The 25953-nt window shown below is 52.1% G+C and overlaps 11 protein-coding genes across 11 annotated transcripts; 4 read left to right on the forward strand and 7 right to left on the reverse strand.

The window, feature by feature from the left end:
* Nucleotides 1-439: 439 nt before the first annotated feature.
* J7T55_012709 (uncharacterized protein) lies at nt 440-1804 on the reverse strand (the record flags this gene model as incomplete). Its single annotated transcript, XM_053145365.1, has 1 exon — nt 440-1804. One exon carries the CDS (start codon nt 1802-1804, stop codon nt 440-442), a length of 1365 nt encoding a protein of 454 aa, XP_052992100.1.
* A 166-nt stretch (nt 1805-1970) lies between these two features.
* J7T55_012710 (uncharacterized protein) lies at nt 1971-2624 on the forward strand (the record flags this gene model as incomplete). Its single annotated transcript, XM_053145366.1, has 4 exons — nt 1971-2046; nt 2197-2276; nt 2330-2349; nt 2441-2624. The coding sequence occupies 4 exons, from the start codon at nt 1971-1973 to the stop codon at nt 2622-2624; spliced, it is 360 nt and encodes a 119-aa protein (XP_052992101.1).
* A 769-nt stretch (nt 2625-3393) lies between these two features.
* Nucleotides 3394-6407, reverse strand: J7T55_012711 (uncharacterized protein; the record flags this gene model as incomplete). Its single annotated transcript, XM_053145367.1, has 5 exons — nt 3394-3494; nt 3578-3703; nt 4360-5668; nt 5860-6109; nt 6223-6407. 5 exons carry the CDS (start codon nt 6405-6407, stop codon nt 3394-3396), a joined length of 1971 nt encoding a protein of 656 aa, XP_052992102.1.
* Nucleotides 6408-7076: 669 nt separating this feature from the next.
* J7T55_012712 (uncharacterized protein) lies at nt 7077-10601 on the forward strand (the record flags this gene model as incomplete). The annotated part of the gene is made up of 2 exons (XM_053145368.1): nt 7077-9552; nt 9622-10601. The coding sequence occupies 2 exons, from the start codon at nt 7077-7079 to the stop codon at nt 10599-10601; spliced, it is 3456 nt and encodes a 1151-aa protein (XP_052992103.1).
* Nucleotides 10602-13630: 3029 nt separating this feature from the next.
* J7T55_012714 (uncharacterized protein) lies at nt 13631-15302 on the forward strand (the record flags this gene model as incomplete). Its single annotated transcript, XM_053145369.1, has 4 exons — nt 13631-13933; nt 14006-14250; nt 14390-14509; nt 14573-15302. 4 exons carry the CDS (start codon nt 13631-13633, stop codon nt 15300-15302), a joined length of 1398 nt encoding a protein of 465 aa, XP_052992104.1.
* A 381-nt stretch (nt 15303-15683) lies between these two features.
* Nucleotides 15684-16655, reverse strand: J7T55_012715 (uncharacterized protein; the record flags this gene model as incomplete). The annotated part of the gene is made up of 1 exon (XM_053145370.1): nt 15684-16655. One exon carries the CDS (start codon nt 16653-16655, stop codon nt 15684-15686), a length of 972 nt encoding a protein of 323 aa, XP_052992105.1.
* Nucleotides 16656-17637: 982 nt separating this feature from the next.
* J7T55_012716 (uncharacterized protein) lies at nt 17638-18486 on the reverse strand (the record flags this gene model as incomplete). The annotated part of the gene is made up of 1 exon (XM_053145371.1): nt 17638-18486. One exon carries the CDS (start codon nt 18484-18486, stop codon nt 17638-17640), a length of 849 nt encoding a protein of 282 aa, XP_052992106.1.
* Nucleotides 18487-19999: 1513 nt separating this feature from the next.
* On the reverse strand, nt 20000-21101 carry J7T55_012717 (uncharacterized protein; the record flags this gene model as incomplete). Its single annotated transcript, XM_053145373.1, has 4 exons — nt 20000-20274; nt 20369-20467; nt 20560-20897; nt 21034-21101. The coding sequence occupies 4 exons, from the start codon at nt 21099-21101 to the stop codon at nt 20000-20002; spliced, it is 780 nt and encodes a 259-aa protein (XP_052992107.1).
* A 705-nt stretch (nt 21102-21806) lies between these two features.
* Nucleotides 21807-23454, reverse strand: J7T55_012718 (uncharacterized protein; the record flags this gene model as incomplete). Its single annotated transcript, XM_053145374.1, has 2 exons — nt 21807-23122; nt 23190-23454. 2 exons carry the CDS (start codon nt 23452-23454, stop codon nt 21807-21809), a joined length of 1581 nt encoding a protein of 526 aa, XP_052992108.1.
* Nucleotides 23455-24236: 782 nt separating this feature from the next.
* Nucleotides 24237-24909, forward strand: J7T55_012719 (uncharacterized protein; the record flags this gene model as incomplete). The annotated part of the gene is made up of 2 exons (XM_053145375.1): nt 24237-24586; nt 24678-24909. 2 exons carry the CDS (start codon nt 24237-24239, stop codon nt 24907-24909), a joined length of 582 nt encoding a protein of 193 aa, XP_052992109.1.
* Nucleotides 24910-25078: 169 nt separating this feature from the next.
* J7T55_012720 (uncharacterized protein) lies at nt 25079-25708 on the reverse strand (the record flags this gene model as incomplete). Its single annotated transcript, XM_053145376.1, has 2 exons — nt 25079-25309; nt 25364-25708. 2 exons carry the CDS (start codon nt 25706-25708, stop codon nt 25079-25081), a joined length of 576 nt encoding a protein of 191 aa, XP_052992110.1.
* Nucleotides 25709-25953: the final 245 nt, after the last annotated feature.

Consider the following 25953-nt stretch of genomic DNA (forward strand, 5'->3'; position numbering starts at 1 on the left):
GGTGTGTAAAATTCAGGTGGAGGCTTTCCTAAGGTGTACAAGATACCCCGGCAGTATAATATAGTAATTGAATCTCGTAGAGCATCAACACAGCCTCATCTTGGTCAATACTAACAGTTGTTCTTAGACTACACAGTGGTTTTTGTTTTGGGTAGGGCGCAGCGCGATTTTAACAGGGGCCAGGTGGAGAACTTGCGTCCTCCAGTACTCTTACTCTTGATTTCGGCGTTTTATTGTTTAAAACAGAATATACAACTCCCGAAGGAGTGAGAGGCGAGTAGCCACGAACCACGCCTGGGCCAGCTCCCAGGGGTCCTTGACCGTCACTAAGGGCTCTTCGTACATTTTTCGAGTCTATAGTACGCCGCTGATGCCGCCCGCCCTACCCACTTGACCTGAGATTTTCGTTGGCTCGACCAAATCATTTAAACCAGCTGGCTCATACCACTTCGCCGACGTCGACATATACCGGCTCCCATGGCTTGGCCCCATCCACCAGCATATCACTCGGCACCCGCACGTCCTCGCCAGGGCTGTAGAGATACCACGCCTTGAGGGCGTTCATCGCAGCCTTGAGGCGGGCATGATCCAGGGATGCCGCTGCCCCCTCTCCCAGCTTGTCGTTCCCGCTGAAAATGCCGACCACAAACACCGGTGTCCTGGACAGCCGTCCGGTTTCGGACAACAGTCTTGCCACCGGCGGGTCGAACTCCTCCCTGGCGCAGAGGCGGGATAGTTCTCTTGTGGGATGTCGGAAGGAGAATAGCTGCTGCAGATCGAAATGCCGTGAGAGTATGTGCGCCTTGATGAATGACCGCGCAGTCTCTCTTCCGCAGTGCGTATAGATTGCCCCCACAACGGCGCGCACGAATGTCGCGTGGATGTTATACGCCTTGTTCATTTTCTCGTTTGGATCGCCCAAGGTCAATTGTCGCTCCACCGGAAGGTCGATTTCGGCTTCCTCGCTCGTCTCAGCCTCGGTCTCCAGCTCTGGCTCCGCGTTTCTCAGGTCAACAACCATGTCACCAAAGTCGTCGTCCAGGACCACCCTGCTCGAGATACCCCTTCGGAACCTTTGGCCCTTCGTTGGGCCCCAGACAGTCTCGGCTCTCGCAAAGCCCCACTTGGTATTGGATGTCCGCTCCTTGTCAAGCGAGAATTGCAACAAGCCCGGGTCGACCTCACTGCCCGGCGCGGCGGCGCTCTCGATACCCCAAGACCGTGCGACATGGTAGAGGGTCTTGTCGCCACTGTATGTCTTCATTGCTGCATGTAGGATCTGCATAGGTAGTCTCGGGAAACGGCACATGAGAAGCTCGGAGGTATGGTAGCTGATGAGCGTTTGGCCCAGGAAGGCGAGGTTGGAGTTGTTGAACAGCGGCGCTGGGTCGGCGGAGGCGTCGACGAGTGTGCGCGCGAGAGTCTGGACGGGAATCCTGTCGGAAAGGGACAGCCGAGCATGCAGAGCGGCCAGCTTGGCGGATTTGAGGGCATCCCGGGGTAGCGGAGAGGGCACCGGCCCTATGGGTTCTTGGTTGGATATTGAAGGCCACAGCGGCGGATCAGCCGTCGCACTCGTGGAGAATTGGTCGGTGGATATGGGCTCGCTTGGCTCGAGTTGCCCCTGCCTGATCTCAGCCTCAACATCTCTTGCCGCTGCTGTCGATTGGCATCTTGGTGAAGAGGCGAGCTGCTGGGGTCTAGAGATTTGTGCTCGAGACTGTGACGAGAGGCATCTTGATGCAGCCCCCGGGCGAGCTGTGAGCAGGTGCCCGGACCATTTTTCCAACCTTAACCTCTTCATGGGGAGAAAATGTGCAGGCTGTGCTCCCAGGCCACTCAATTGGGATACAGCACCTTTACTTGGACGTGGAACGCGGGGGGATCGTCGTCATGGGAGGTGGTCGTGGTCGTGGTGGTCGTGTGGATGGCCGTCGCGTGGAGCAGAGCGAGCAGCCGTTGCGAAAAAAATGGTGAGCTCAGACGCACTATCAGAGGCGTCTGCGCATGGCGCTCGTGTGAGCTCTGGGAGACACCCCGGTCAATGTTAGCTAACCGCTGCGTCGAGTTTTCGCTGACATAATTGCCTACGGTTAGACTGCCCATCGACGCGGTCCCGTCGGTGCCCTCTCCCGGCCGGCAGAGAAACCAACGACGTCTAGCCAATCCGCGACAAGCTGATTGACTGACCTCAAGTCAAGCTCTCGTCGCCCGCAGACATTATCGTCACACTTAACCCATCTTTCCCAATTGACAAAGAGAGACAGGTCACAATGGTGAGTATCCCAGACTGGCCTTCTTTGATTGCTTCATGCTGACAGCTTGACAGGGTGGTGGTCCCAGAGTTCCGTTAGTAGCCCGCTCCCAACGAGCCCCCCTTCGATTCGACAGCGCCCGTCACCCATCCATGCGAAATGCGAGACTGACACCTTGCCGGTAGCTATCCCAAGCACGTCTGGTCACCAGCAGGTGGCTGGTACACCCAACCGTCCAATTGGAAGGTGAACACTGCTGTCTTCGGAGCCGTGATTCTGGGGTTCACAGCTCTCACTTGGAGGCTCAGCGCGGATCGCGAATTCAGACACAAGATGCCAGAACCAGGCCGATTCTACCCAAGCCGATAGTATGTGTTCTGTTTATGTTGTCCCCGCCTCAGTATAGATGGGAGTTCCAGAGTACTGATTCGAGACCAGCTGGACCAAGCAAATAAGGGAGCACGAGAAGGGCCAAAATGCAACCTCATCTGCAGCATTGAGTGCGTCATCAGAGGTGCAAACGAAATAGAGGCCAAGTGTACAATACATAAAGACCTGGCAGGAAATCCAAAAGCATTCAGCAAGAGACCGACTGCGAATCATTTGCTATGAGGCTCCATTTATGTGCATCGCAGGAGTCGAAGCATTAGCGTCGCAGAACATGCTGAGGTGGTTACATCTACATGGACGGCACGCAGTAGGGATGCCCTATTGCCAACTGATTCGGAGGTCAGAGAGACCTTTCCACGGCTCAGCCCACTACATCTCGAACTACTCGCAGACATCCCTTTCTGTCAAAGAAACCGGGATTCCAAAAACAATCTGTCAGTCTCAATTACGCTAGGACTCTGTGCCGTCTCCTTGCCAGTATTCACATAACGTAGAACAAATTGCTTCACTGTGAACGTGAAATCATGCCATTAAGCTATTCCAGGCCGCTGCGATCGGTCCCTGTGGGCTTGAACTCCCGGGATAATGAATGTTCCTCCATTGCGCAGAATCTTCTCATCGCCACGAATATCGCATTACTCAGGTCTTGGACGGCCATTTCATGATGCCAGAATCAGTCTTTCTGAGACAGGTACCGAGCAAGATCTAACCACGCTTATTTCTCTTGGTCGAATGTCCACGTCTCAGACTAAAGGAAATCGATCAAAACGCCAATGTTGTCGGCACTGCCTTGAGTTGTTGCAGGACCAATTGTGGACTCAGGCTCGGCGACTGGGTCAGAGCCGGTCGCTGTGTCAGAAAAATTTCAAGTAGCACTTATCACCGCAAATACGGTCCATCATGATGAGAAGACGAACTTCTGCAGCAGCTACCGAGCTCATTGCCGCATTTGGTGTCGCAGCAACATCTGGGAGATTCTGAAGCAGCAACTTGGTCGCCGGGCGATTCTGCGTCTGGAGCTGAGCTGGGTATCAGTCGAGTAGGCATCGGCAATTTGTCTGCAGTATCCAAAAAGTCAGCACGAATGACTGATATTGGTTTCGAGGCTAAGTCCTCCGCGTAGGCACAAACATCTACAACAGAGAAGCGAACGTGTCCTGCAGCCGTCATTGCAACAACACCAATTCCGCAGTCCGCCGGAAAGTCCTTGTTCAGCGTGGATGGGATCGATGAGTGTAGCCACGGCCATGGCTGCGACAAGCGTGGTGGATGGAAAATGCATGATGTCTTGAGTGCGTATGTCTGTCTGTTTTGTTCCGTAGGGAGGGTTGCTGTGTGTTTTGCATCTCCTACCTGTGCGAATATGCTGCAACTGAGAGAGAATCATCACGGAAAGAACCCTTCGTCGCCTCCTAGAAGAAATCCAGCCCGGACTGGCTGTTCCTTCCGCGATCACCATCGCAAGGTTGCACTGGCGGTTGCGTTCGACGGAGCAACAAGACTAGCTACGCTTACCCTCGAACCCATATTCTGTCTAGGCTGCCGGGCCATTTTAAGCAGTATTCAAGTTCATCTTATTAATATGTGTTATATGAAGGAACAGAGTTCCCAATATCCCGGGCGATTGCCCACTCAGACTTCCCGGCACTTATCACATTTCCCGCTACCAAAGACAACCGCTCCGACGGATCCGTCCTCCACACCAATTGCGTACTCTTCCCGGCGCTTGTCATTAGTAGCTTGAAGTTGATACCGGGGCTCATCTCGTTGGGCACCATGCGGAGCCAGTCAAACACAGTGTCCAGATCATTGTCCCAGCCTTCATACTTCCTCTCAAAGTCCGAGATGTTGTCCACGATGCAGAGTATAGTTTGCACATTCACAACTCGTTTCAACAACTCCTTCAAGATCCAGCACAACGCAACAATCTTGCCATCGGCGACATCTTGCATGGCTTGATCGTGAACCCAGTCCAGGCAAGGTGCTGGCTGACTTGGGTACGACAAGACTTGGCATATGAGGCTACGCAAAAGGCCCCGCGGGCCCCTCGCAGGATCGTCGTCAAAGAAGCTGTGCTGACCCGCAAAAAAGTGAAGAGCCATGAATGTTGGATCATGTGCCAGGGTCGCAGCAAGTGAGGCGCAGAAGACCGAGATAGGTGAGACTCTGCCATCACACCCATCTCGACAGTGACCATCGACAAGGAGGAAATCGGAAGACGATGTGGATAAGAAATTCCGGAAACGAGGTGCTGTGAGAAGATAGCGGCCACGGCCTAGGAAAACTGGCGACATGGTGTGACCTTTGCGGAGAACAGCGTCGCGATCTTGGTAGGGGGAAAGTGAATGGACTTTCATGAGCTCAATAAGCCGCTCGGCAGGGAGAATCGTAGCACGTTGCTGGGAAATGGGCTCAAGGACTTCAATCTCAGGTTGTAAACCTGTCCGGGATGTCAGCACAGTAGCCTGGAAAGCATCAATGGTCTTCTCACCTCTCTTGTATCTTTCTTCACCAGCTAGACGATACAAGAACGTGTGGATGTTCTCCACCATTTCCATGTATTCCATATGCTGGGAAGGAACTAAATCGCGCCCTCCCATCATCTCTTTCTTGACCTCTTGCTTTAGGTCATCAAGCTTCGACTCAAGAAATTTCTCCATGTGCTTCCGCTCGTCTCGAATGGTTTCTTGGGTGCGTGTGTTGCCCGCGGCCACAAGCTCATTCGTGCCCTTCAAAGTCTTTTGAATTTGACCGGCTTTTAAGTCCATATTCTGGGCATGGAAGTGCGTCTCCGCGGCCCGGGTGCGATCGAGTCTATCAATGTGATTTTCCACATTTCTCACGGCAAAATTGACAGTCTGGAGAATTTGCTCGATCATTCTTGCCTCACGCTCAGGAATCATCTTGGTGAGCCGCCTTCTCCATGAGCCTGCCAATGAGTCGTCGCTGGGTACTAAGATTTCGATGAGGGAGCGTATCGCATCGATAGAGTCGTCATACAATTGTTTAATGGCGTTCCAGAGCTGCGTATCAGATTGGAAGAAACGCCATTTCTGAAAGGCAATACAGAGAACTGTGGGTATATTACTTAGAGCACCGAAAATCTTCTCGCGGTTTTTTATTCTGTCACGCCATGCCTGTGGGCTGTTAGCTACGAAAGCAATATGCGGTCGGACAACTTTGGGTTTTCGGTAATGAGTGACTGTGGACTTACTGTGAACAGCATCGATAGCCCTCCGCGAAGGACACCCAAACCATATTCCTCGGGGATCAACTCGGTCAAGTCCTTTAAGACAGCGGCAACGTCGTCGCGTCGCATATTTCGGCGAACCCAACTGCCTTCCCCCCTCAAGACATACCTATCCTCGGCGTCGTGTATAAGCTCCAGAACCTCGTTCCATGATTGAAAGCCCTTTGACGCATCTGTCTTCTCATCTTGCAGGGCCAGGAATTGATTCACATAACTGCGACGAAATATCGAGTCAACTCGCAAATCCGCATTTAGAACCTTAGTAAGACAAAGTGCGAAAGTCAAACCGGATGCGCTGTAAGGTTCCGACAGCAGGGGAAGACTCACTCGACCGATCTGATTCTCCAAGAACATTTCTCAACTTGATACTCAGTTTTCACCTCGCAACCGGGTAAAATGTCTTTGATGGCCGAAGACGACTGGAATTGTGCGAAGATGGTGACTTCTCTCGCGTCGTTCAAGGTGTTCTCAAGCCCAGGAGGCATACTCTGCGGTCCAAGTCTTCTCATCATGGTAGATGTGGGGCGTGCGCAGGGTGAGGTGTTGCCTGTCACCTGGAATCCAAATCGATGTCAGCTTCAACTGCTCCAGCCAACTGCCCAATAATGGTCCTTTCCGGATGAGCCTATCTTCGAATTACCTAGAGCAACTGCCTCGGCATCACGGTGCGAAAGCCACAGATCTTACCCCTCCTCTCTTCTGCTCTTTCGAGTTCTTCGTCCGGAGGGTGGAAAGATAGGCGCCCGCACTTCATTTAGCGGCTACATATTATGCGTGTTGGTTCCTCGGCTACCCAATGGAATACCTGTAGTGTCAGCCCTTGAGACCAGAACAGCATTTTTGCCTTATATCCCTGTTGTTTACCAATTTGCGATTTGAATGATTGGACGTAGTTATGCTTGCAGGCTCAGCTTCCGATGCACTGCAGCCAGCAGTGTGAGATGAACCTGCAAACATTGAAATCAATGTAACAACAGAGTGCAAGATGTAACCACCATGCGGCTCTGGGGTCTCGTCTCACCACTCTCTGGAATTCAGCATTTTATTTCTCCTCACTTCCATCGGATTTTCCGATTCTTTCGCCAGTCTTTGGAAAGTATTTGCCGTCTCCTACCCTGCTGCGACAGCTTGCTAAGTGACGCCCTTTGCAACCCTTCTCTTGTATCACCGAAAACTTCAAGATGGCCGATACGGCTGCGAACAGCACGGGGGCAACCGAGATGCCCCTTGCCTTCATGCCAGCCCCCAACGGCAGCGAGTCGAATGAGGCTATTGGACCTGGAGCGATTGAGACCGCAACGTCTTCCTCCAAAAGTCCAGTGCCCGCCGAATTGTCGAGTGAGCAGAAAGTCGACCTGGAGCACCGAAATGATGTCCTGTCAGGGGAGGACCAGGATGGCCTCTTGCCAGGTGGCAAAGAGCTTCACCAAACAATGGACCAGATGAACCAAGGAATCAATGAGATTGCTGCTTCGGTCAAATCATTGTGCTCCAGGTTTTCTATGCCACCTGTTCAGTCGACCTGGCCAATCCACTACCGGCCACCACCGCAACCACCCTTTCCATTCAGGTCCCGTTCCGTATCTTCAGCGTCCAGCATTTCGAGGACTTGGATGAGGCCACCAGCAGTCTTAGAAGCGAAGGTGCGGGAGTACGACTGGGAAAACTTCATGAATCGCTTTTCCGATGAGCATGAAAACTATGCCATTGAGGTTCTTGTTTCTGGGCCTGATCTTCAAGACGAGATCAATCAGGAGAAGAAGAAACGCGGGGAAAAGGCGCCAAAACCCGAGACGGAAGAGGTTACCCCGGAAGCATCATCAACTCGCAAACCCTGGATTCAGCAGGTGCGGATTCAGTCTTCCGCTATCCTCTCATTCTTAAGGATGCTTCTGGGCAAGGAAGCCGCCTGGTGGGATGCCGATGTGAAGACGTTTAAGAGACCTTTCCGGGCTTTCATTCTTCTCCAATCGAAAGCGAAAGTGGAATTGGAAAAGATCGAAGAATATCTGCTTCGTCACCCAACGGAAGCCAAACCTGAACAAAGCTCAACAGCCTCTGAGATCCCGGCAGAATCTTCCGAGCATTCCACGACCGAGAACGAGGTGGCACGTCTTGATGCTCCAGCGAGGTCACGCAGCAGGTCACGTAGCAGGTCCCCGATGCCCACGGTGGAAACTGAGGAGCTCACCACGGAGTATATTGCTCAGCTGCCAGGTGCGCTGGAACAGATCCGTTGTTACGTTGAGTTTGTTGACAAAGACATCCTCCCATTCTACCAAGAATTCGAGAATATCGACCCCAAGAAACCTCCCAAGGTTCGCTTTGAAGACCTTTGGTACGTCTTTCGAGTTGGCGAGCTACTATATACGCCGAGGCAGAAGGATTCTTCGCAGAAGCAAGACAAGAAGGAAAATCAAGACAAGCAGAATGAACAGAGGCGCCAAACCAGCGCCTGGGAAGACCACGACGTAGCCACAAGACAAACCATCTGGAGAATACATGGCGTCCATATACCAGGTGACGAAGGAAAATTCGGCGTTACTAGTTCGGTGAACCTCTTTTGTCATTACATCGATTTCGATGGCACAGAGTTCGGTGCTGTCGAGAAAGAGTTCCAGCTGAGACCCTACGATGATGAACGAAACTTGACTGCGTTGGCAGCATACCCTTTAAGATTTGCAGCTAACGCAGCTCAAATCTTGGATCAGGCTAAAGTCATAGGCAGAAAATTCCTAGCGAGTATTCACAACCGCCATGGTGCGTATAGCGGCTGGACTCTGTTACACGATCCACAGGGACTACCAATGCCAAATACCTCTGGCGATTTCACAAGGACACCTGAGCATATCAATAGCGAGATCATTGTCGATTTCCACGAAGGTCTCAACCAAAGTCCATGGTGGAAGCCCTCGATCTTTTCTGGAAGTAGCTCTCTCGACATTCGTACGAGGTACGGGCCAACTGAAGACAGACACATCGTGTGGTCCGACAAAGATCGCAAGGAGAAATTGCGTGTACGAGATATAGATATATTCTCGAGTGATGGAATGCACGATTACGAATATCAAGAGTTCATGAAGGACCACAAATACTTGAGACCCAAGGCGGAGGACGATCGTCGGAGGACGGAGCCAGAAGGCGAAGACATTGCTCTCCTCCCAAGGCGCATCATTGGCTATGCCTTGTGGGAGCGAAAATTTGTACTACTCGACTTGAATTTTCTTGATCAAATGGCTGTAACAGCCAGGGACAACGCATTCGACAAACTTGAAATCGATCACTTACACAAGAGGCTCATACAGTCTATTGTCAGTGCCCATTTCAAAAGCAGAGACATCGAGAAAGGCGGAAAAGGATTGGGCACTCAAGACATCATCCGGGGTAAAGGCAAGGGCCTTGTGCTTCTCCTTCACGGAGTCCCGGGTGTTGGTAAGACGGCGACAGCGGAGGCGGTCGCCCAGAAATGGGGAAAACCTCTCTTTCCCATCACTTGCGGTGACCTGGGTCTCACGCCTGAAAGTGTGGAAAAATCCCTGAATGGAATTTTTCGCCTCGCTCATTTGTGGGATTGTGTGCTTCTGTTAGATGAGGCAGATGTCTTCATTAGTCGCCGTACGCATGGATCAGATCTGCAAAGGAACGCTCTCGTCTCAGGTAAGCCTCGATTTGTGTCGAATATGTCTTGACACTCGGAACATGTAGCTGAACTGGTCCTCATTTTAGTATTCCTTCGCATGTTGGAATATTACAACGGAATTCTCTTCCTGACCACCAATCTTCCCGGTTACCTTGACGAGGCTGTCAAGTCTCGTGTACATCTCAATTTGCGATACGATGCGCTTACCCTCGAGCAAGTTAAGGGCATATTTCGGCTGAACATAAATCAGTTGAACGAGATAGAGCGAGAACGTTCTCAAGCCTTGGGTACAACGCAAATGGACATTTTCGAGGAAGAAATCATTGATTTTGCAGAGGACCACTGGAAGAGCCACACCGAAGAGCTTGGTCGTTGGAACGGGCGACAGATTCGCAATGCTTTCTCTATTGCATCATCGCTGGCACATTTTGATGCGGAAGGGAAAGCTGGAAGAGCAGTACAACTGCGCAAGTGTCATTTCCAAGAAGTCCAGAAGGCTACAGTTCTTTACGACAGATACAGGTATTCTATCCTGACTGCATCAGATGGTGATAGAGCGAAACAGTTCGAGGCTCGGAACGACGACTTCAACGAACGCACCTTCACACAGCGCGGAAATGAGGCCGCACAAGGCAGTGCTCTGTACTCCAGGCTAAGTGTCCAAAATACGCCGAGCCGAGCCCAAGGTCCGTACGAACAGAGAGGGGCCAGCCCCCAACCGACACCGTCCCAGCCTGCGTTGGGTATCAGAAGTGCACCTGAGTCGGCCGGCTTCTCTCAGAATCAGCAGGCAGGCTACCACACGCCACGACAGAAGCAACCTGGCTTCTACCCGCCCCCTCAGGCATCTCCTAATTTGCAGGAACGTCCCGGAGGATATCCCCCCACGCCACAGGATTTCTATCCTACACAGCATACAGGAGTGTCAATACAGCAGCACATTTCTCACTCTCAAACGTCCTCGCTGCCATACCGGGACGATGCCGTTCGTGACCTTCAAGGACAGACAGGCTATGGTCAGGCGCAGGCCACGATCCATGGAAGCGGTCATTACACCAACTTGTGATCTCAGGGACAGCAATATATTCACTAAGCGGAGTGGTACAGGGAGAACAGTGTTTGATTATGGAGGCCGGCACAGCAAAGACGAGGGTAGACTTGAAGAATATGCGCGTATCTATCTTTTAGCTAGTTCTCGGAAGCCCGTCCTGACGAACGAAACAGAGCATATCAACGGTTTCCATGACGGAGATTTTGGCTAGATTGATGAACAGATCGAAGTCAAGCATTCATTCCACTAGGGACTGTGTCAATGTGGGCCAAAACATCAAATTCTTGTCAAGCCGGACAAATTCACTAAAATTATCAGATTCTTATAGCCTTTGGGGGCAAAAGTCGATCCTCCACGGACTCGAACCGTGAACCTTTACCACCGGAAAGTAACTATCGTACGTTAGAATTTTGAACGGTCGTAACACAGTGAAGAGAAAACTAACCGCGCTACCATTGCGCCAAAGGACCGCAATACAGGGGTGGTGGAAATAGTGATTCATATCCAAGATTGGTTCTGGATATCCGCTGACCACGGAGGTCGAGCGGTGGTCTCACTCCGGGCTACCCCGGGCGCGCTCACGAGACACGGGAGCTAAGGCTAGCTCTCCCGCTCCTGGAAGACATTTGGGACGTCGTATTGCCATTTCATGCCAAACACATGTCGGTAGGAAGACTTTCTAGGTGATTATAGTTGGCCTGCCCTCACATCTCATTCCACAATGTTCCCCAACATCTCACCACGACAGGCGGTGGCAGTCGTTGCGGTGGCAGTACCTACCGTGTATCTTCTCCTATTGAGACGATCGGTGATGCTCAATGTCGAGAGTTGCGCGGCTCAACAGTGTGGGCGAGGAGGAGGCAAGTCGAGGAAAGCAAAGACGCAGACCGCATCAGCCTCTGAGCCTGCGTTCCCAATGTCATTACCCCAGTCCGTCTCGACGAATGAGACCACCGATTACGTTCTATGGAACGAGCGTGTGGTCTCGAAGCCGGTGGCGTTGTCTGAGCTACGCTCGCCAGGCGAGGGTCTGGACGAGTTGCTTACGCGCTACGTCCGAGGCACAATGGTCGCCTTCACTTGCACACCTCAAGCGTATCTCATCCGCAAGATGCTTCCTGATAGCGTCGGGGAGACCTTTGAGGCCGATTACATCAACGCGATGGATTTCAAGGAAGTGAATCAGCGTGTTGATGGCGTATACACGGTGCAGTACCGAGGCACTGGCCCTTGCGACGAGCGTGTGGAGATGAGACTGAGTCCAGCTGAGGGCTACACAGGCCCGAGATCCGATGGCATCATTGTGGCGGCGATTGAGCCTGCGGAACGGGGCAGTACCGACGCCATCGTCTTTATCAACGAGACGTGGCTGTGGCGGAACGCGAACGAGAAACCGACGCTGTTGGAGGGTTTCGTTGGACGTTGGTTTCACTCTTTCCTTGCAGCCTGGCTCATTGAAAAAGGCACCAAGGCAATTCAACAACGAGATTCGGTAGCGAAGACGTGAAGATGCATTGAAACGCGGGGAAGGACTCGTGGGCCTTGATTGACTAGTCGGTTGAGCCACTGACGACGGATTCACTCGCTCCGATTTGAGGAGCAACTTAGTGCTGTCCATGGCCAATTCAGCCTGTATACTACCACGCGAATGATTTTGGAACTTTCCTGATGCATGCATGCTGATCGAATTTGAAGCTGATCTTTGCAGTCCCATTCGACTCCTCTTCAAATTGCAGCGCCATCTTCTCCACTCTGCGGCATCACAGCCTTCATGCGTCTCGAAGGCGCCGCGCCACTGCAGCCATTCGTGGCTACTTCTTGCACTTGCGGCACGTGAATATGCAGGAGACCCGTCTGTGGATGCGAGACCTACTGTATGGAAGAATTACCAACGCAACAAATGCGAAACCCCACCGCGTAGTCTCCTGCCGGTCATGGCCCAACCAGCACGGGCCGATGTCTCACTCGCATATGGAAAGCTGCAGACAGCCAACGCAGATCCTTTCGGCCTTGCACTTCGGTTCCGAGGAAAAGCTTTTGCATCGGCCCAATCTATACTACAGTATAGACCTGTGAGCTCCCATCATTTTTAATCTTTACTGTGCACTGGGTCTGCCATGGATCTGCGCTTTGACCTACCCAATGTAGCCAACACGCCTTTACCGGTGCCCTCAATTGGTATAGGGCTCACCAGAGAACAAGGGGCCCAGTCTAGCGATCGGTGCCATGATAAAATACTCCAAAGGGATTCGATCGAGGCTCTGGACGTTCCCTTGTCATGGTAGCCCCAGTGTGACGTTGCGAGCGTGTTCTGCAATGGCCAGACTCGTGCCAGAGTTCGAGGCCCTTCGCCCAAACCCAGGGTCAGAAGTTTATTAGGACCATCTAGCTGGGTATTACACCAGACGTATTGCGTACCGCTTGCGTCAATGCGTTATTTCTCTTACATTTTGCGGACTCGGAACGTGTTCAGGAAACGGAGGAGCCTCAATCTTTCAATGAGTTCCGTTCAATTCCCTCCACTTCCGGTTTCAATGCCCTTAAGAACCCTGATATTGCTGCTTAACATTGACAGACAATTCTAGAGGAGTACCCATACGGATCGCCTTGACGGGCCGTCCTGCCTGTCAGATTTTAGTCCCGGTCCAGGTGTGCCACACCTAACCAAACTTCTTGCTACTCGGCTACAAAAGAATTAGATAATTCAATCAAGTTTCCCATCACAGCGCATGAAATCTGGGGAAACCGTGCTGGTGCATCTAGCCGTGTTGGAAGATCACCCGGGTCGTACTCGACCAGGGATCTCCAGATGGGACGAACCGATCAATAACTTGAAACCCCCGGTTCTGCTATATCCCCATGTACGACACCATTCAAGGCTGGCATGATTCTAGCGGCTCGAGTAAAAATGGGGTCGCTCCTGCTTCCCAGTCTGAAGAATCCCCAAAGCCATGCCATGGAAGCACCAAAAATCTCCTGCAGCGATCAACACACGAAGTTCAGACCTTTTTGTCACCTTTTGATCTCAAAGTCACCGTATCGCGATGACGACTGAGGGGTCGTATCCACCACTGCCAGATCCATCGACCTTGCCTCATGATTCCTTTGTCCCCAACGTTATAGTGTGCGCGGTTGTAACCTGGGTAATTGCGGCTATCTTTGTCGCCCTGCGCTTCTACACTAGGACCAGAATTATCAGCGTTATAGGCTGGTCAGACTGGTTCATTTTTGCATCATGGTTCTTCTCCTGTGGCGTAACTGCGAGTGCCATAGAACAAACTCAGAGGGGAATGGGGAGGCATGTCTACGACTATGACTGGTTGGGGAGCTTGATACCGTTCCAGCGGGTGAGCCCTATCTGTGCAATATTCAGAGACACTCGCATTGGCGGCATGGATCCACTGACTAGATTCCAACAGGCAGCATGGTATGGCGTTTTGTTCTACACGCTTTCTCTAGGCTTTTCCAAGGTCTCGATGGTGTTGCTGTATCTCAGCCTTTTCTCCTACCATTGGATTCGAGTCGCAGGCAGGATAGTTCTCGCTGGGGTAGTCATAGCGACTTTATGGATGCTTTGCATTGTTTTCACCGCATGCGTACCTCTGGAGGCATACTGGGTCTACAGCCTCCGCGAACAGGCCTACTGTCAGCCTCAGAGCATGTGGTGGGCGAGTGTGTTAGTAACTTCTTCTTCTCTCTGATCCTTCATTTCTAATTGCTAGTTTAAACGTCCCGTAAAACTCCAAAAATCCTCTTAGCAGAAAGTGCTACCCCGATTTGGACTCGTAATGACTTCAAACTAGGGGCCTCCACATGTCGACGGACTTCATTATATTTGCGTTACCGCTGCCCGTTCTACCGACGCTTCGAATGCCTAGGCGGCAGAAATGGATGCTGTTCTTGATATTCTCGCTGGGATTCTTGTGAGTGAAGCTTCCCACTTTCCCATTAAGAAGAGCTGGGCCTGATTCTAAAAATTGACACAGCGTTTGCATCGTGTCCATTGTTCGGCTGCTGCAGCTCCTTGAAACTGAGAATCATCCGTCAATCGATTTCTCCTATGACAGCACCGACCTCGTTTACTGGACATCAATTGAAGTGCATGGTGCAATTGTGTGCGCATGTGCAGTTACTCTCAAGCCTCTTCTGAATCAGTGGATGCCGCAGTGGTTCTCACTTCGACGCAACGAATATCTTGGCCAGCAGCCAGCGCCTCTGACCATTGGACAGGAGAGAAGTAGGGGAAAACTTCAAAAGCCTGACTTGGAGACGACTGGCCACGACAGCTGGACTGCTGGCCGGTCGAGCAAGGACGTGGAGTCTGGATCGGTGGGCGGCTCCCATGCTGGGGCGCTGGATAATTTTCAACTGGAAGATGAGAGTTCCACGCAGGGAGGGTCAGCGTATTCCGCGCCTGCTATTCATCTTAGTGAGCTCCCCCCTGAAAGCAGAAGGCTTGCCATCGCAAACCGTGATGCTCCACATTACACACCGCTGCCGCCGCCGAAGGCACGCACACGGTCACTTTCTGCATCACGGGGGATGGCAGTTGGGGCGTTTCTTGACGACTCCTCTATCAGGAGGCAACATTATATCTCGGACACTGGCCATCAGCGGTCATTGACAAGCCCGGACTTTTATGATTCGTCCTCTGAGAGGACAGATTGGGACTTGGAACAGACGGTATCCGCTGGTTCGACCTCCTGGCGGGGCTGACACTACAACTCATGACGAAGCCATTGAATTGTTTAAAAGTATTTTACCACTTAATACACTATTCTCTAATCTCAGGTGTAATGTGTACCCTAAACATGTGGTGGGCCGTATTCAAAAACACTTTATACCGGGCAAACGATGTTAAGAGAGATAAACAAGGTAATGCTAAAGAGCACACGAGACTGCATGTGTATGGGCTGTATCACCAGCGGCTGACAGGCTGCAAATGCTTATCATTCTGCTTGGAAACGTGTGGGTTACAGCTTCTTTTCAAGCTGCCGAATCGTCTGATTTAAAGCTGTTTTTAACCCAGGGCAAGGGCGTGGCGCTCCAACTAGCTGGGGGGTACTGTCTTCAGCGTATGGTATGCTTACTGGTTGCTCAGCACTCGGATACGAATTCAGTAATCTCCTTATGAAATCGCTCCGGCTCCTCATAGAACATCCAATGGCCGCTGTCGAAGACAGACCACTTTGCCAGCTCTGGTCGCCCACTTCCCTTCTTCACCCTCTCAACAGTCTCCTTCAAACCCTCCAGAGGGAAACAACCCGTTCGGCGTCCAGCCAAGACAAGTGTAGGCTTGCTAATAAGCTCGATAGCCTCCCGATGATCATACCTTGTATGGTCGGCCAAAAGTCTGGCGAGCCACTCCCCATCGCACAGGCCGCTGATGCCTGTGAAAAAGGCCTCGTCTTCTGCGGCGGCCTTGGGGCTGACCTGATCGCTTTCCTCTGGTGAGAAGCGATAGCCAAGACACTCGCTGACGAGACCTTTATGTGCCGCTTCTGGGGTCTCTATCCACGCGCGCTGTGCACCCAGCATGGTGGCCTCATTATAACAACCTAGGTGGGATTTGGTAGCGTCCCAGTTATCGAAAGCCGAACGGTCCTGCAGTGGAGCCTGGTCTGCGAAGACAAACCCGGCAAAATCACTGTCGCCGAAGAGCTCGACATAAGTCCACAACACAGCAGCGCCGATAGAGCATCCCACAGGTACAATCTTGATATTCCCGTGACCCTGGCGGAGAGACTCGACGATCGTCCGCAAGTCAGCAGCGAGCCTTGCAACGTGGTAGCCCCCCTTAGTCCGTCCCGAGGCACCGTGGCCACGCATGTCGGGAGCAACTACCCAGTGCTTCTCTGAGAGGGCGGCGAAGTTGCGGGTGAAGTACTTTGAGGAGCCGCTGAAGCCATGCATGAGGAGGATACATGACTGTCGACGGGGGTCGGCTAGCGATCCGGGTCCGGCATCAGGAATGTCCTCAAGAGGCAGAGAAGTCTGGTAAGCAAGCGAGACGCCGTCATTTGTTCCGCAGTATGCGTATTGCATGCCGGGCTCAGCAGTGAACTTCATGTTGGCTGTAGGTTTGGCCTGTGGTGGCGCACGGCACAATGCTAGGAGCTTTGAGAGAGAATTGAACGCCTGTTCCGAGGGAATCGGGGAAGAGAGGTCGTTCTGACAGCTCCCAAGTGAACGTCTTGACCTTTATGAGGCTTTTCGGATTCAATTTGAGAGTCTGAAATAGTTGTAGGATCTCTTTGATGTCGAAGAAAGGACGAAGATGGACGTGTCATTCCGTAGCAACCAAAAAAGGCAGCTGCGACCTCAACCTCAAGTTCTGGGTTAGGGTCTTTTTTTTCCACCCCTCTTCAGTCTCCCCTCTGAGTGTTTCCATATCTGTTCCTGGAGCTTGAGGTGACTAATGGCCAGGGGCTGAGTCTAGGTTGCTTGCAGATACAAATTGCCCGTAGAAACGGTGCTTGAAACCCATCCATGATGACGTAAAATAGTATAATAAACCAACTGCAATGGTGTTGGAGGAAGGTTGGGCAAAAGAGCTCATCTCCTGGAACAGTTGAAGACAAGGATAGTGAGTGTGGAGATTGGTTGCAGTAAATACTTCGATCTCTGAAACATTTTAATTAATAAAGAATTACAAGTCCCACGAATTCATGATGAGTTTCAACAATAAGACTACACAAAGAGTATCTTGCACACAGTCTGTTTTCACATCAATCTTTGGACAGCACCTTGGCCATAAGCAGTAGCCAGTGACAGTTACGAAAATTCTCACCACAAGATTTCACGTCCATAAGCTTGTATTTATTCTCTGTTCCATTGTTGTGTGCCGCCGAAGAGTCTTGATGCTTGATCCACCTAGCAGCGAGTGCCCAATTCAGCATTGATTGTGCCTCGCCACATGGGCGATGCCTGACACTCAGTATTCAAGGTCAATGATTCTGACAGACCAGACAAATGTGAGCAGTGCTGATACTCAATAACCTCACCGACCATCTCGAAACCAACTAATTGAGGAAGAGGCAGCTAATTCTTTTCATAAGCCGAATGGGTCGTCGTGCTCATCTTCCTCCAGAACGAACCTTGACCGCTTCGTGGGCGTCTGCAAAATCTCACTGGCACGCGTAGCGAGCGACTTGGCAGGTGCCGTTCTCGGGACCTTACGAACACGGCTCTTTGGGGTGAGTATTTTGCGCTTGCCAGCAGGAACGAGATCGCGCACTAGATTGTCTTCCAGCTCCTGCTCCACTTCGGCCAGCTGCATGCTCAGCTCACTGATCTGCGTCGTGAGATTCTCGATGTCCCTTGCCTTCGTGGCCAACTCCCTGTCCTTGTAAATGAGAAGGCCCTCTCTTTGCATCAGCTGCTTCTTCAGCCAACCAACGTTCTCTGCGGAGACGACACGGTGCGCCTTCTCGAGCTGGGTGACAGGGCAAGCAGGGAGGAAATCCTTCCAGCCATCGCAGCAGATTTCGACCTTCCACAGGCTCACCACGGCACCGATGTCCTCGTGGAGAGCATGGGCGGGAACCTCCAACCATAAATTGCATCCGGTGTCCTCGTGGACGTGGTCGATCGATGTGCGGGTCACGATGAAATGCTTCTTTTCGCAGTCGTCGTAGGACTCGCTGAACTTCACGTAGTTGATCACGTTGGGGTTCTTCTGATCGAAGTCGATGGTGAAGATGACCTTGTTCACCCCGCTCTTGAGGTCGCAGAGTGGATCACTCTTGGTGTCGATCGTGAGAGGTGAGGTTGTTTGGTTGAGGACGGCAAGCTCAAACTTCCATTGGAGCCAACAGTGGGTGATGCTGTTCTTGCGGCAAATCTCCGCGAAGATGCCGGCGTTCTGATCGCAGAGAGCGAACTGAGGTTTGGAAGGCATCCTGAAGACTGTCTCCTACGTTGTCGCTATGTTACATGACTTGGAGGACGTGCAGCGGGCCAACTTCGTATCAAAAGGCAGGCAGGGCAGCTTGCTGGAATAAGAAGTCTGTGGAGACCAGTTGACTGCAGCAATTACAAAGTCAGTAGAGGCATTCGAACGGGAAGGAGTTCAACGGACGCGAGAGGTTTCATGGTTTGCCATGCAACACGTCTTGCTAGAGAGGCGATGATGATGTGTTTGGGGAAGATTGGGACAAACATTGCAATTCTAGGCGGTAGCGTGAATACGATGGGAATTTTGCCGAGAGATTGATCGTAACCTTGGGACTGGGAAAGAGATGGATATGGGCATCGCGCCGTTAGACTTACCAACCCAAAGGTCGACGAGAAGTTGCTTGATAGGTACACCTGCAAGGAGGCAGTGGATTAAACAGTTTCGTCCAGAAGAATTTCTGCGCGGACAAATCGAATGTTCAGAATGGGCTACAAAATACAAAAGAAGAGACCTCAGCTTAACGATGTGCTGTTGTTCAAGGCACGGTGTTGGGCGGTCCTTGTTGGGAGAAGTGGGGTCTCCCAATTGACTGTTTTGCAAGCTTGGTGATGCTTTGGGTGATCAACTGGAGTAGCGCGGGCTCAGAAGACCTGAAGCTGGGAAGCAAGACAGATTGTGAAGCCAGAAAATTGCAATCCGTTTCAACATGCTATCATTGAGCTGGAATCTACCTAACCTCATCCTGTGCCCTGCCCGACACGACTTTCCCACACAAAATGGGATACCTGAAAGACTGTAGTAAGTCGAGCTTCTCGAGACCTTTCGTGATAATCAAGTTCGCAAAATATCAGGCAGACAAAGCTGCGGCCCTCCGAGGAAGCGGGTATAAGCCCTCAGGGCAACACTCTTAGGCCAGTTGCCTGAGTCTTTCGAGTTGGGCGAGCTTGGTTTTCTCCTCTCTATCCCTTGCTGTGATATGGCAACAAACCCTTTCTTTGCCTATCAAGGGACTAGTACACCCGCGTGCCTGATCAGCGGGGCTGAATAACAAGGCTGTGCCCAATTCGACCTTTACTACCGCCTGTAGCCAGCCCCTGGGAGATCAGAGGCCATGCGATCTGAAGGCGTCCACACATTCCATCCGAAGTCACCACTCCCGCTGAACAGACTTTAGAACTCTGAAGTTCGTTGTGCCAAGCCTCTCGAGCCCGTCAGTCACGCTTCTGGTGGTTTTCTGGCTTCTGAGCTTCCTGTGGTCGGGAAACATCGTGATTTGACTGGAAGGTGGAGAGTTGCTCGGAGCAACAAGGTGTGGCAAAACGGGAATCCAGTTTTACGGATCTTTGATGAAGTCAGTCATCAATAGGAGAGGCTAAAAGGTCCAAGGACCCAGCGTACCGGATCCTACACCCGATTCGCCCATTCATTTCAGCATCCCATTTTACCATCACTGTATGGTGGCACGATGCCGTACCTGGGTACGGGGCTTGTCGTTGGAAGATGATTGGTTTGGGTATCATTCATGTACTGCTTTCGATCCTTTGGATGCAATCAGGCGGTCTCCTGCTGTCTTAATATCCGATTTTAGCTCCCGCAGTGCGTTACGGTCTAGGGACATCTTCATCAGCAGCGCCGATGACATTCTCGTCGACAGCATCTTAACCTCTTCTCCGAGGTTGGACTGGCTGATGACTTTGCCGTTGCAAAGTTCCATGACAAGCGCCTCGGCTAGGTTCTGGCAGTTGGCCTCAAACAGGTTGTATCGTGGATGTTCGGAAATATATCGGGACGCTGAAAGGGCGGTCAGTCACGCACTCGTCCACACACATTTCAGCCCTTGAGGGCAGTCAGTCCGTAGTGATGGCTCTACATGATGCCGACTTACCGATTTCCAAGATCTCTTCGTGTTTCCGTGTCGTCTCTCCTATGTAACTCGCACCCGTCCAGGACTGTACCATCTCCTCGGTAACGGGAAAACATCTCGCTGGGGACATGTTAGCTGCCTGTCTTGGGGCCCAAGGCAACACTGAGCGGTTCTAGAGGGGTTTCCAAGACCAAGAAAATGGGCATGCATACGGTAATTCTTCATTATTTTGGTCGTGGGCAGCATTTGATCACTCATAAGGTCGTAGAGGTAACACGTTCCTTCGCCTCTGCTAACGGCCACAAGGGCCCAGTGCGAGAGGCTGTCCAGTGACAAGCCGGCACTCTTCATCAAGAGCTTGGACGCCAGCTTAGTGACCTGAATGCCATTAATGTCGATGGCGGACGTGACGACAAGAACGGCTGATGTCTTGCATCTCGAGTTGTACTCTAGGGGCTCGTCTAGCTCGGAGACGGTGTGGTTACCGTTGAGTTTTGAGCGGATGAGCTTGAGCAGCGCCTTTTTGTCCTCCTTAACTTCGCCGTGTTTCCTGCGGGGGAGAAGTCAGCTCCGATGTGCCGATGCCCTTACTATCGGCCTCTCGCTGGTACCCATTCGACATGGACTCGTCCATGAACAGCAACCTTAGAGACAAAAATGACATGCCTGCTGAATGTCTCACTCACTTTATCTTTTCGTAGTATTCCTTCCCTGCAGCGATCAGTTGCGATGCACTGATCCCATGTATTGGCATCCTGCCGGCGCGAAAGCAAAGGTTAAATGAGCGAACGTATGAAATCAAGTAAATCTGGCAGACAAGAAACGCCCGTAGGCTCTACGAATACTGAAAACCAGAACAAAGAAAATTGGTGAAGATGGAGGGAGACGACAAATCCGTCGATGTGGTGAGGTTTTCTAAAGAAATCCTGGAAGAAACTCATGGACGCCCCGGGAGATTCCCTGCCCAGCCGCTGCAGTTGTCCAGGAACGCCCCGCTAGCTGGCTAAGCCTTGTGCTCAGCCTCAAAAATAGCAGCGGGCTCTCCGCTGTCACTCCCGCCCATCAGCTTGATTAACATGGTACCGCCACCCAGAGACTGACGCAAGACACACCGGAACTTGTCGGCTGGGGTTCGGGGTACACAGGCTCTCATTTTCGGTTCCCTTTTCGGACGGCCGCCTCTGATCTGGGAAATCACGCATAACGCCGGGGACAGGATGCCGAGGTTTCCGTCCTGCAAGGGACGGAGTATCTATTTCGTTGTGTACATTCAAATCAACCCTGGTGCTATGCTCGCCTGATGATTAAATCGCAAAATCTTCGACGTTTGTATTGACCTCAGGGACTTTCTCAATACCTAAGAAATGATCGCATGTAGAGTGATTGCACTTAATGGCGCCGACACCCGCCTCGGGCGATATTGAGCTAGCTGCCATATGAGAGCGGACTCACTTCGTGATCATTCCGCGACTTCAGCCATAGGGCTGTCCTTCCGCCTCCTTGTCTTGGGAGACTTAGACCCTGACTTTCTCTTGCCGTCAGCGTCGACCTTGCCCTCCCTCTGCGCGCTCCTCTTCTCCTGGGCCCTCCTCAGGTTCTCCTTGTCGATCTCTTCCCTCCACGAGCATATTTCAGCAAATTCGCAGTAGGAGCATTTGTACGCCTCTTCGATCTCGACCCCTATGGCCGCTCTCTCGCCCCTCCACCACTGCATGTAATCACCCAGATACTGGTCCAGAACAACAGAATCGACAGCAACAATGTTGGTCCCGATGCGTTCGCCTTCTTGACCACGTAACCGATAGTCCACAGTCACCACGCTGCCCAGGCTATCGGAACCGGCGGGGAAGGTCAACTTGAGCTCGTCCCTGAGCAATGGTACGAGCTCCTGCAGCGTGCGATACTTCAGGAGATCATTCATGTCCAAATCCTGCGGTGGAGCTGTGGCCGAAGACAGGATGGAGCTGGAATCGTGAAACAAGTCGTCGTGTAACTCGCCAATCTGTGCGAGGAAAGCATCGGAGAAGGGCGCATCCACATCCAAGCAATATCTCCTGAACACTTGCAAGAAATTGACTTTATCTGATGCCATATCCGACAAAAAACGATGGTAGAGATAGAGCTGTACCTTGGTCGGCCTCAGCGCCGCACCTTTTGGCATGCTCTTAACACCCCGTGTCTTAACATCCGTCAGGTAGACTTTGCGGACGTTCTTCAACTGAGATCCCTCGGGCCGATCCGACGGGAAGAAGTTTGTAATCTTGTGCTGCGACTTTTCCTCGGCGCCGGCTTGGCTGCCCAGCCATTCTTCTTCGAACTCTGGGCTTGGATTCTCGTAGCTCAGAAAGTCGATTAGACCGTTGACGACATTTCCGTCGACCAGGCCCCAGACCTCGAGTTCTCTTGTCAAACCAGTATCCCGCAGTGTCCTCAAGCCTTGTATGATGTTCCAGATTTTCAGGCCGAAAGCGTCCTCCTTCGTTACTATCTCGATCTGTACTGTGGTGTGCACTTCGTCTTCAAGTTTCTGGTGAAGCTTGCTGCCTTCTTTCATCGCTGTCGTCCGCGTCTTCTTCCCACCCGGTAGCCGCGTTAAAGTGTATTCGTATTGGAGCTCGCACCATGCTCCAGCGGTCAGATCGGACACAGAGAGTGGTTTTCGGGGAAAGGTTCGAAATCGGAGGAGAGGCGATCTAGTGTCAGGGACATCATGAGCCAAAGGCAAGGACTGTTCGCGAGATCTCTCTTGTTCTAAGCTAGTCAAGACTTGAGTGACTGGATTCTTGCAGGTCAGTCAGGATTGTGGTGGCCACAATAGTGCGGGGAATGGCGCTGCACCTACGATGCGGGTATTTGATATCGTCAGCCGGGACAACTGACGGCGTAGACTGCGGCTGGGTCTTGTGGACAAAGGCGTTGACGCTCTTGGTTCGGGCGATCCCAACCAAGGCGGCCCTGCCCTGCGAGCTGCCGTGAAGGCTGCTCGCCGCATCGCGGGAGACAGCAGAGACATCGGCTGCCTTGAGCGCGGTATCTTCAGCGAGAGAGGCTAGCAACTGTTCATCTTCCAGCGAGAGGTCGAACTCGCTGCCGGTGTCAGACGCCATGACGGCGACCGTAGTTGTGTTTCATGCCTCTTATCGCATCAGAACGCATCATGGACCTGATCCAGGCTGCGTCATGACTTTTGGCACGATACAGTAGTGGTCGGGCACGCGCGAGACGAAACGGTTGCCTCCCCATCCCCGCAGCACTGCGCGCTAATGGAGCGGGAGCACGTGGGCACCAGTGGGAGACTACAGGTGCCTAATGCCTTCTACACAGTGATTCAACGCGCGTCTGGCAACTAACGTGTTCGTTGCTACTTGCCGTGACTTTAAATAGATTTCAACCCACGTCAAGTCGCAGTGACAACTAGTCATGAATGGCCTGTCAGGCTGTCTAGGGCCCTCGACTGAACTGCCTTTTGATCAGAAAGTCTAACTGGTTAATTCATCAAACAAATCAGATATGCCAATGCGTAGGCGATGGCTCTCGACCTGTCGAGACCTTGGAAAGAGGCATTTGCAGTCCTGTAAATCGAGTTGAACACTTTGTATTTCTATGCCTGCTATGCAACAACATTTTCTGTGGGCTAGCCTTTTGAACTCGTTGCTCCGTGCCTCTGAAGCCAAAGGCGTGGTAAATATACGCGGCCGCGCATTGCGCATGTCTGTCCTTTCCCCAGGCAACCACATTTCATCCAAGTTTATCTTGGGACACTAGGCCACTCCTTCAATGTCTATTCATCGTCCGCAATAAGACTGTGACTACAAATCATCAAGTCTCTTTTCGTCTTCCTATAAATTAAATTACTTCACCATCTCCTCGGTCTGAAACCGGGCACGCCATGGCTGCACTGCTGCGGGGCCGTCGCTCCGTCCCGTCCTCCAAGCCCACGGACTTGGGTCCTAACGCGTTGGTCGCCGCCGGCCAGAGCGCCGAGGCCTCGACAAGCAGACTAGAGACCACCTTCATGCGTCTGCCGACAGAGATCCATCTTCTCATCAGCAAGGAGCTTACCTATCCCGATGCGCTGTCCCTGAAGCACACCAGCCGCTACTTCTACGACCTGGTCGACACCGGCGTCCGCCTCAAGGTAGCATGGCTCATGGAGCGGCGGATGCTACACCTTGACTGCCCCAATGACCGCAAGTGCAACCTGCGTACCGACCTGGAATTCTGCAGGGGCAGTGTAACGTCAGTACCGTCCCCCCTAGCCCCCCCGCGTGGTCTCCCACAGTCGCAGCAATGGAAAGATCGGTTCGAGGATTTCTGACATGTGAAGTAGTCTCCTCATGCAGAGACGTCGGGAGCACGTCGAATGCGAGTCTCGGCCTGGGCTCGGGTGTCTGGTTCATCAGACTCCCCAGTGCGCATATCGACGGGACTGGAGAACCGCCTGGAGGCGCTGGATGAGGCGGCAGATCACAGTCGAGATCTGGTGGATTGTGCTGGCGGTGATTCCTCTGCTCTCGGGCTGGCTTTGGATGGCTGAGCTCGTCAAGTGGGTAGTCGACTAAATGACATCCAGGAGGAAGGTACACATGGAGGAGACAAGAGTTCTGACAAGTTGACGGCGATCAAAGTAATCGACAGACACATTCTAGGATACTCAGATTTGCGACTAGCTGAAAAGCTCGGTCTTGGAATAAAGTTGAGAAGGACTTCCAACACGGTCAAATCGTAAACTCACTTCGCTGGTTTGCTAGGAATGTCCCCATGTCTCCAATTCATGTCTAGAAGGAGGAATGAGATCCTCCATTCTTCAGCCACTTTGCGAAATGACCAGTAATAAAAGCCACCCGAGAAGAATACCTTGGTAATATCGGTCGCATGCAGTCCTGCCGTAGACTGCCATGCAGAGCGTCCATGAGCTATAGTGCTGGACTCGAACTTGACACTGTGGTTGGAGGACAAGTGCTGACAGCGAGGGTCAATCATTGATCACCATGCCAGACACCAACTCTCACTCACAGCCATCCGGTGAAGTGCGGAGAATGGCGACATAAGCCATTCTCCCAAGCCTGCATTACCCTGGTATTTTCCGCGAGGGAAAGTCACCTCCGCGTCGTGGGTGAAAAGCTTGTCTAGAGCCCCGTAGTTGGGAGTTTTAGCCAAGCTAGCATCAACTCTATAATTGTACTCGCTGATGAGATCTTCTATGATTTTCCGGTCGTACAGGTAGGCTTGGCGTTCTTCCGCGTTTGCCGGCTTCTGCTCCTCGAAAGCTAAGTTGGTATAATTCATAGGATGACTGAGCTCAGCAAGGCCCCTTGCATCTGTTTCTTCGATTTCCGCTGAGTTGTTGGTGTCAGACATCGTGATAGTGCTGAGTTATCAAGTTGCCAATTGAGAGGAGTGAAAGATGCGCATACTCAGACGGGAGCGCTCGAAAAGAACGTGAAAAACATCGAGCTGACCGAGAGTATTTAAACAGCGTCTTCGAACTCCGCGTAAGCTTGGGGTCCTGCAAGAAGTATGTGGCGTGCGATCCCCAACGGACCTCCACAAGACTTGATTATGGCATCTCAGTGCTTGTTACACAATCTCAGCACTGATTATTG

The sequence above is a fragment of the Diaporthe amygdali genome (genome assembly GCF_026229845.1).
Source record: "Diaporthe amygdali strain CAA958 chromosome Unknown NODE_20_length_815715_cov_65_842320, whole genome shotgun sequence".
In the NCBI taxonomy this organism is placed as follows: Eukaryota; Fungi; Ascomycota; class Sordariomycetes; order Diaporthales; family Diaporthaceae; genus Diaporthe; species Diaporthe amygdali.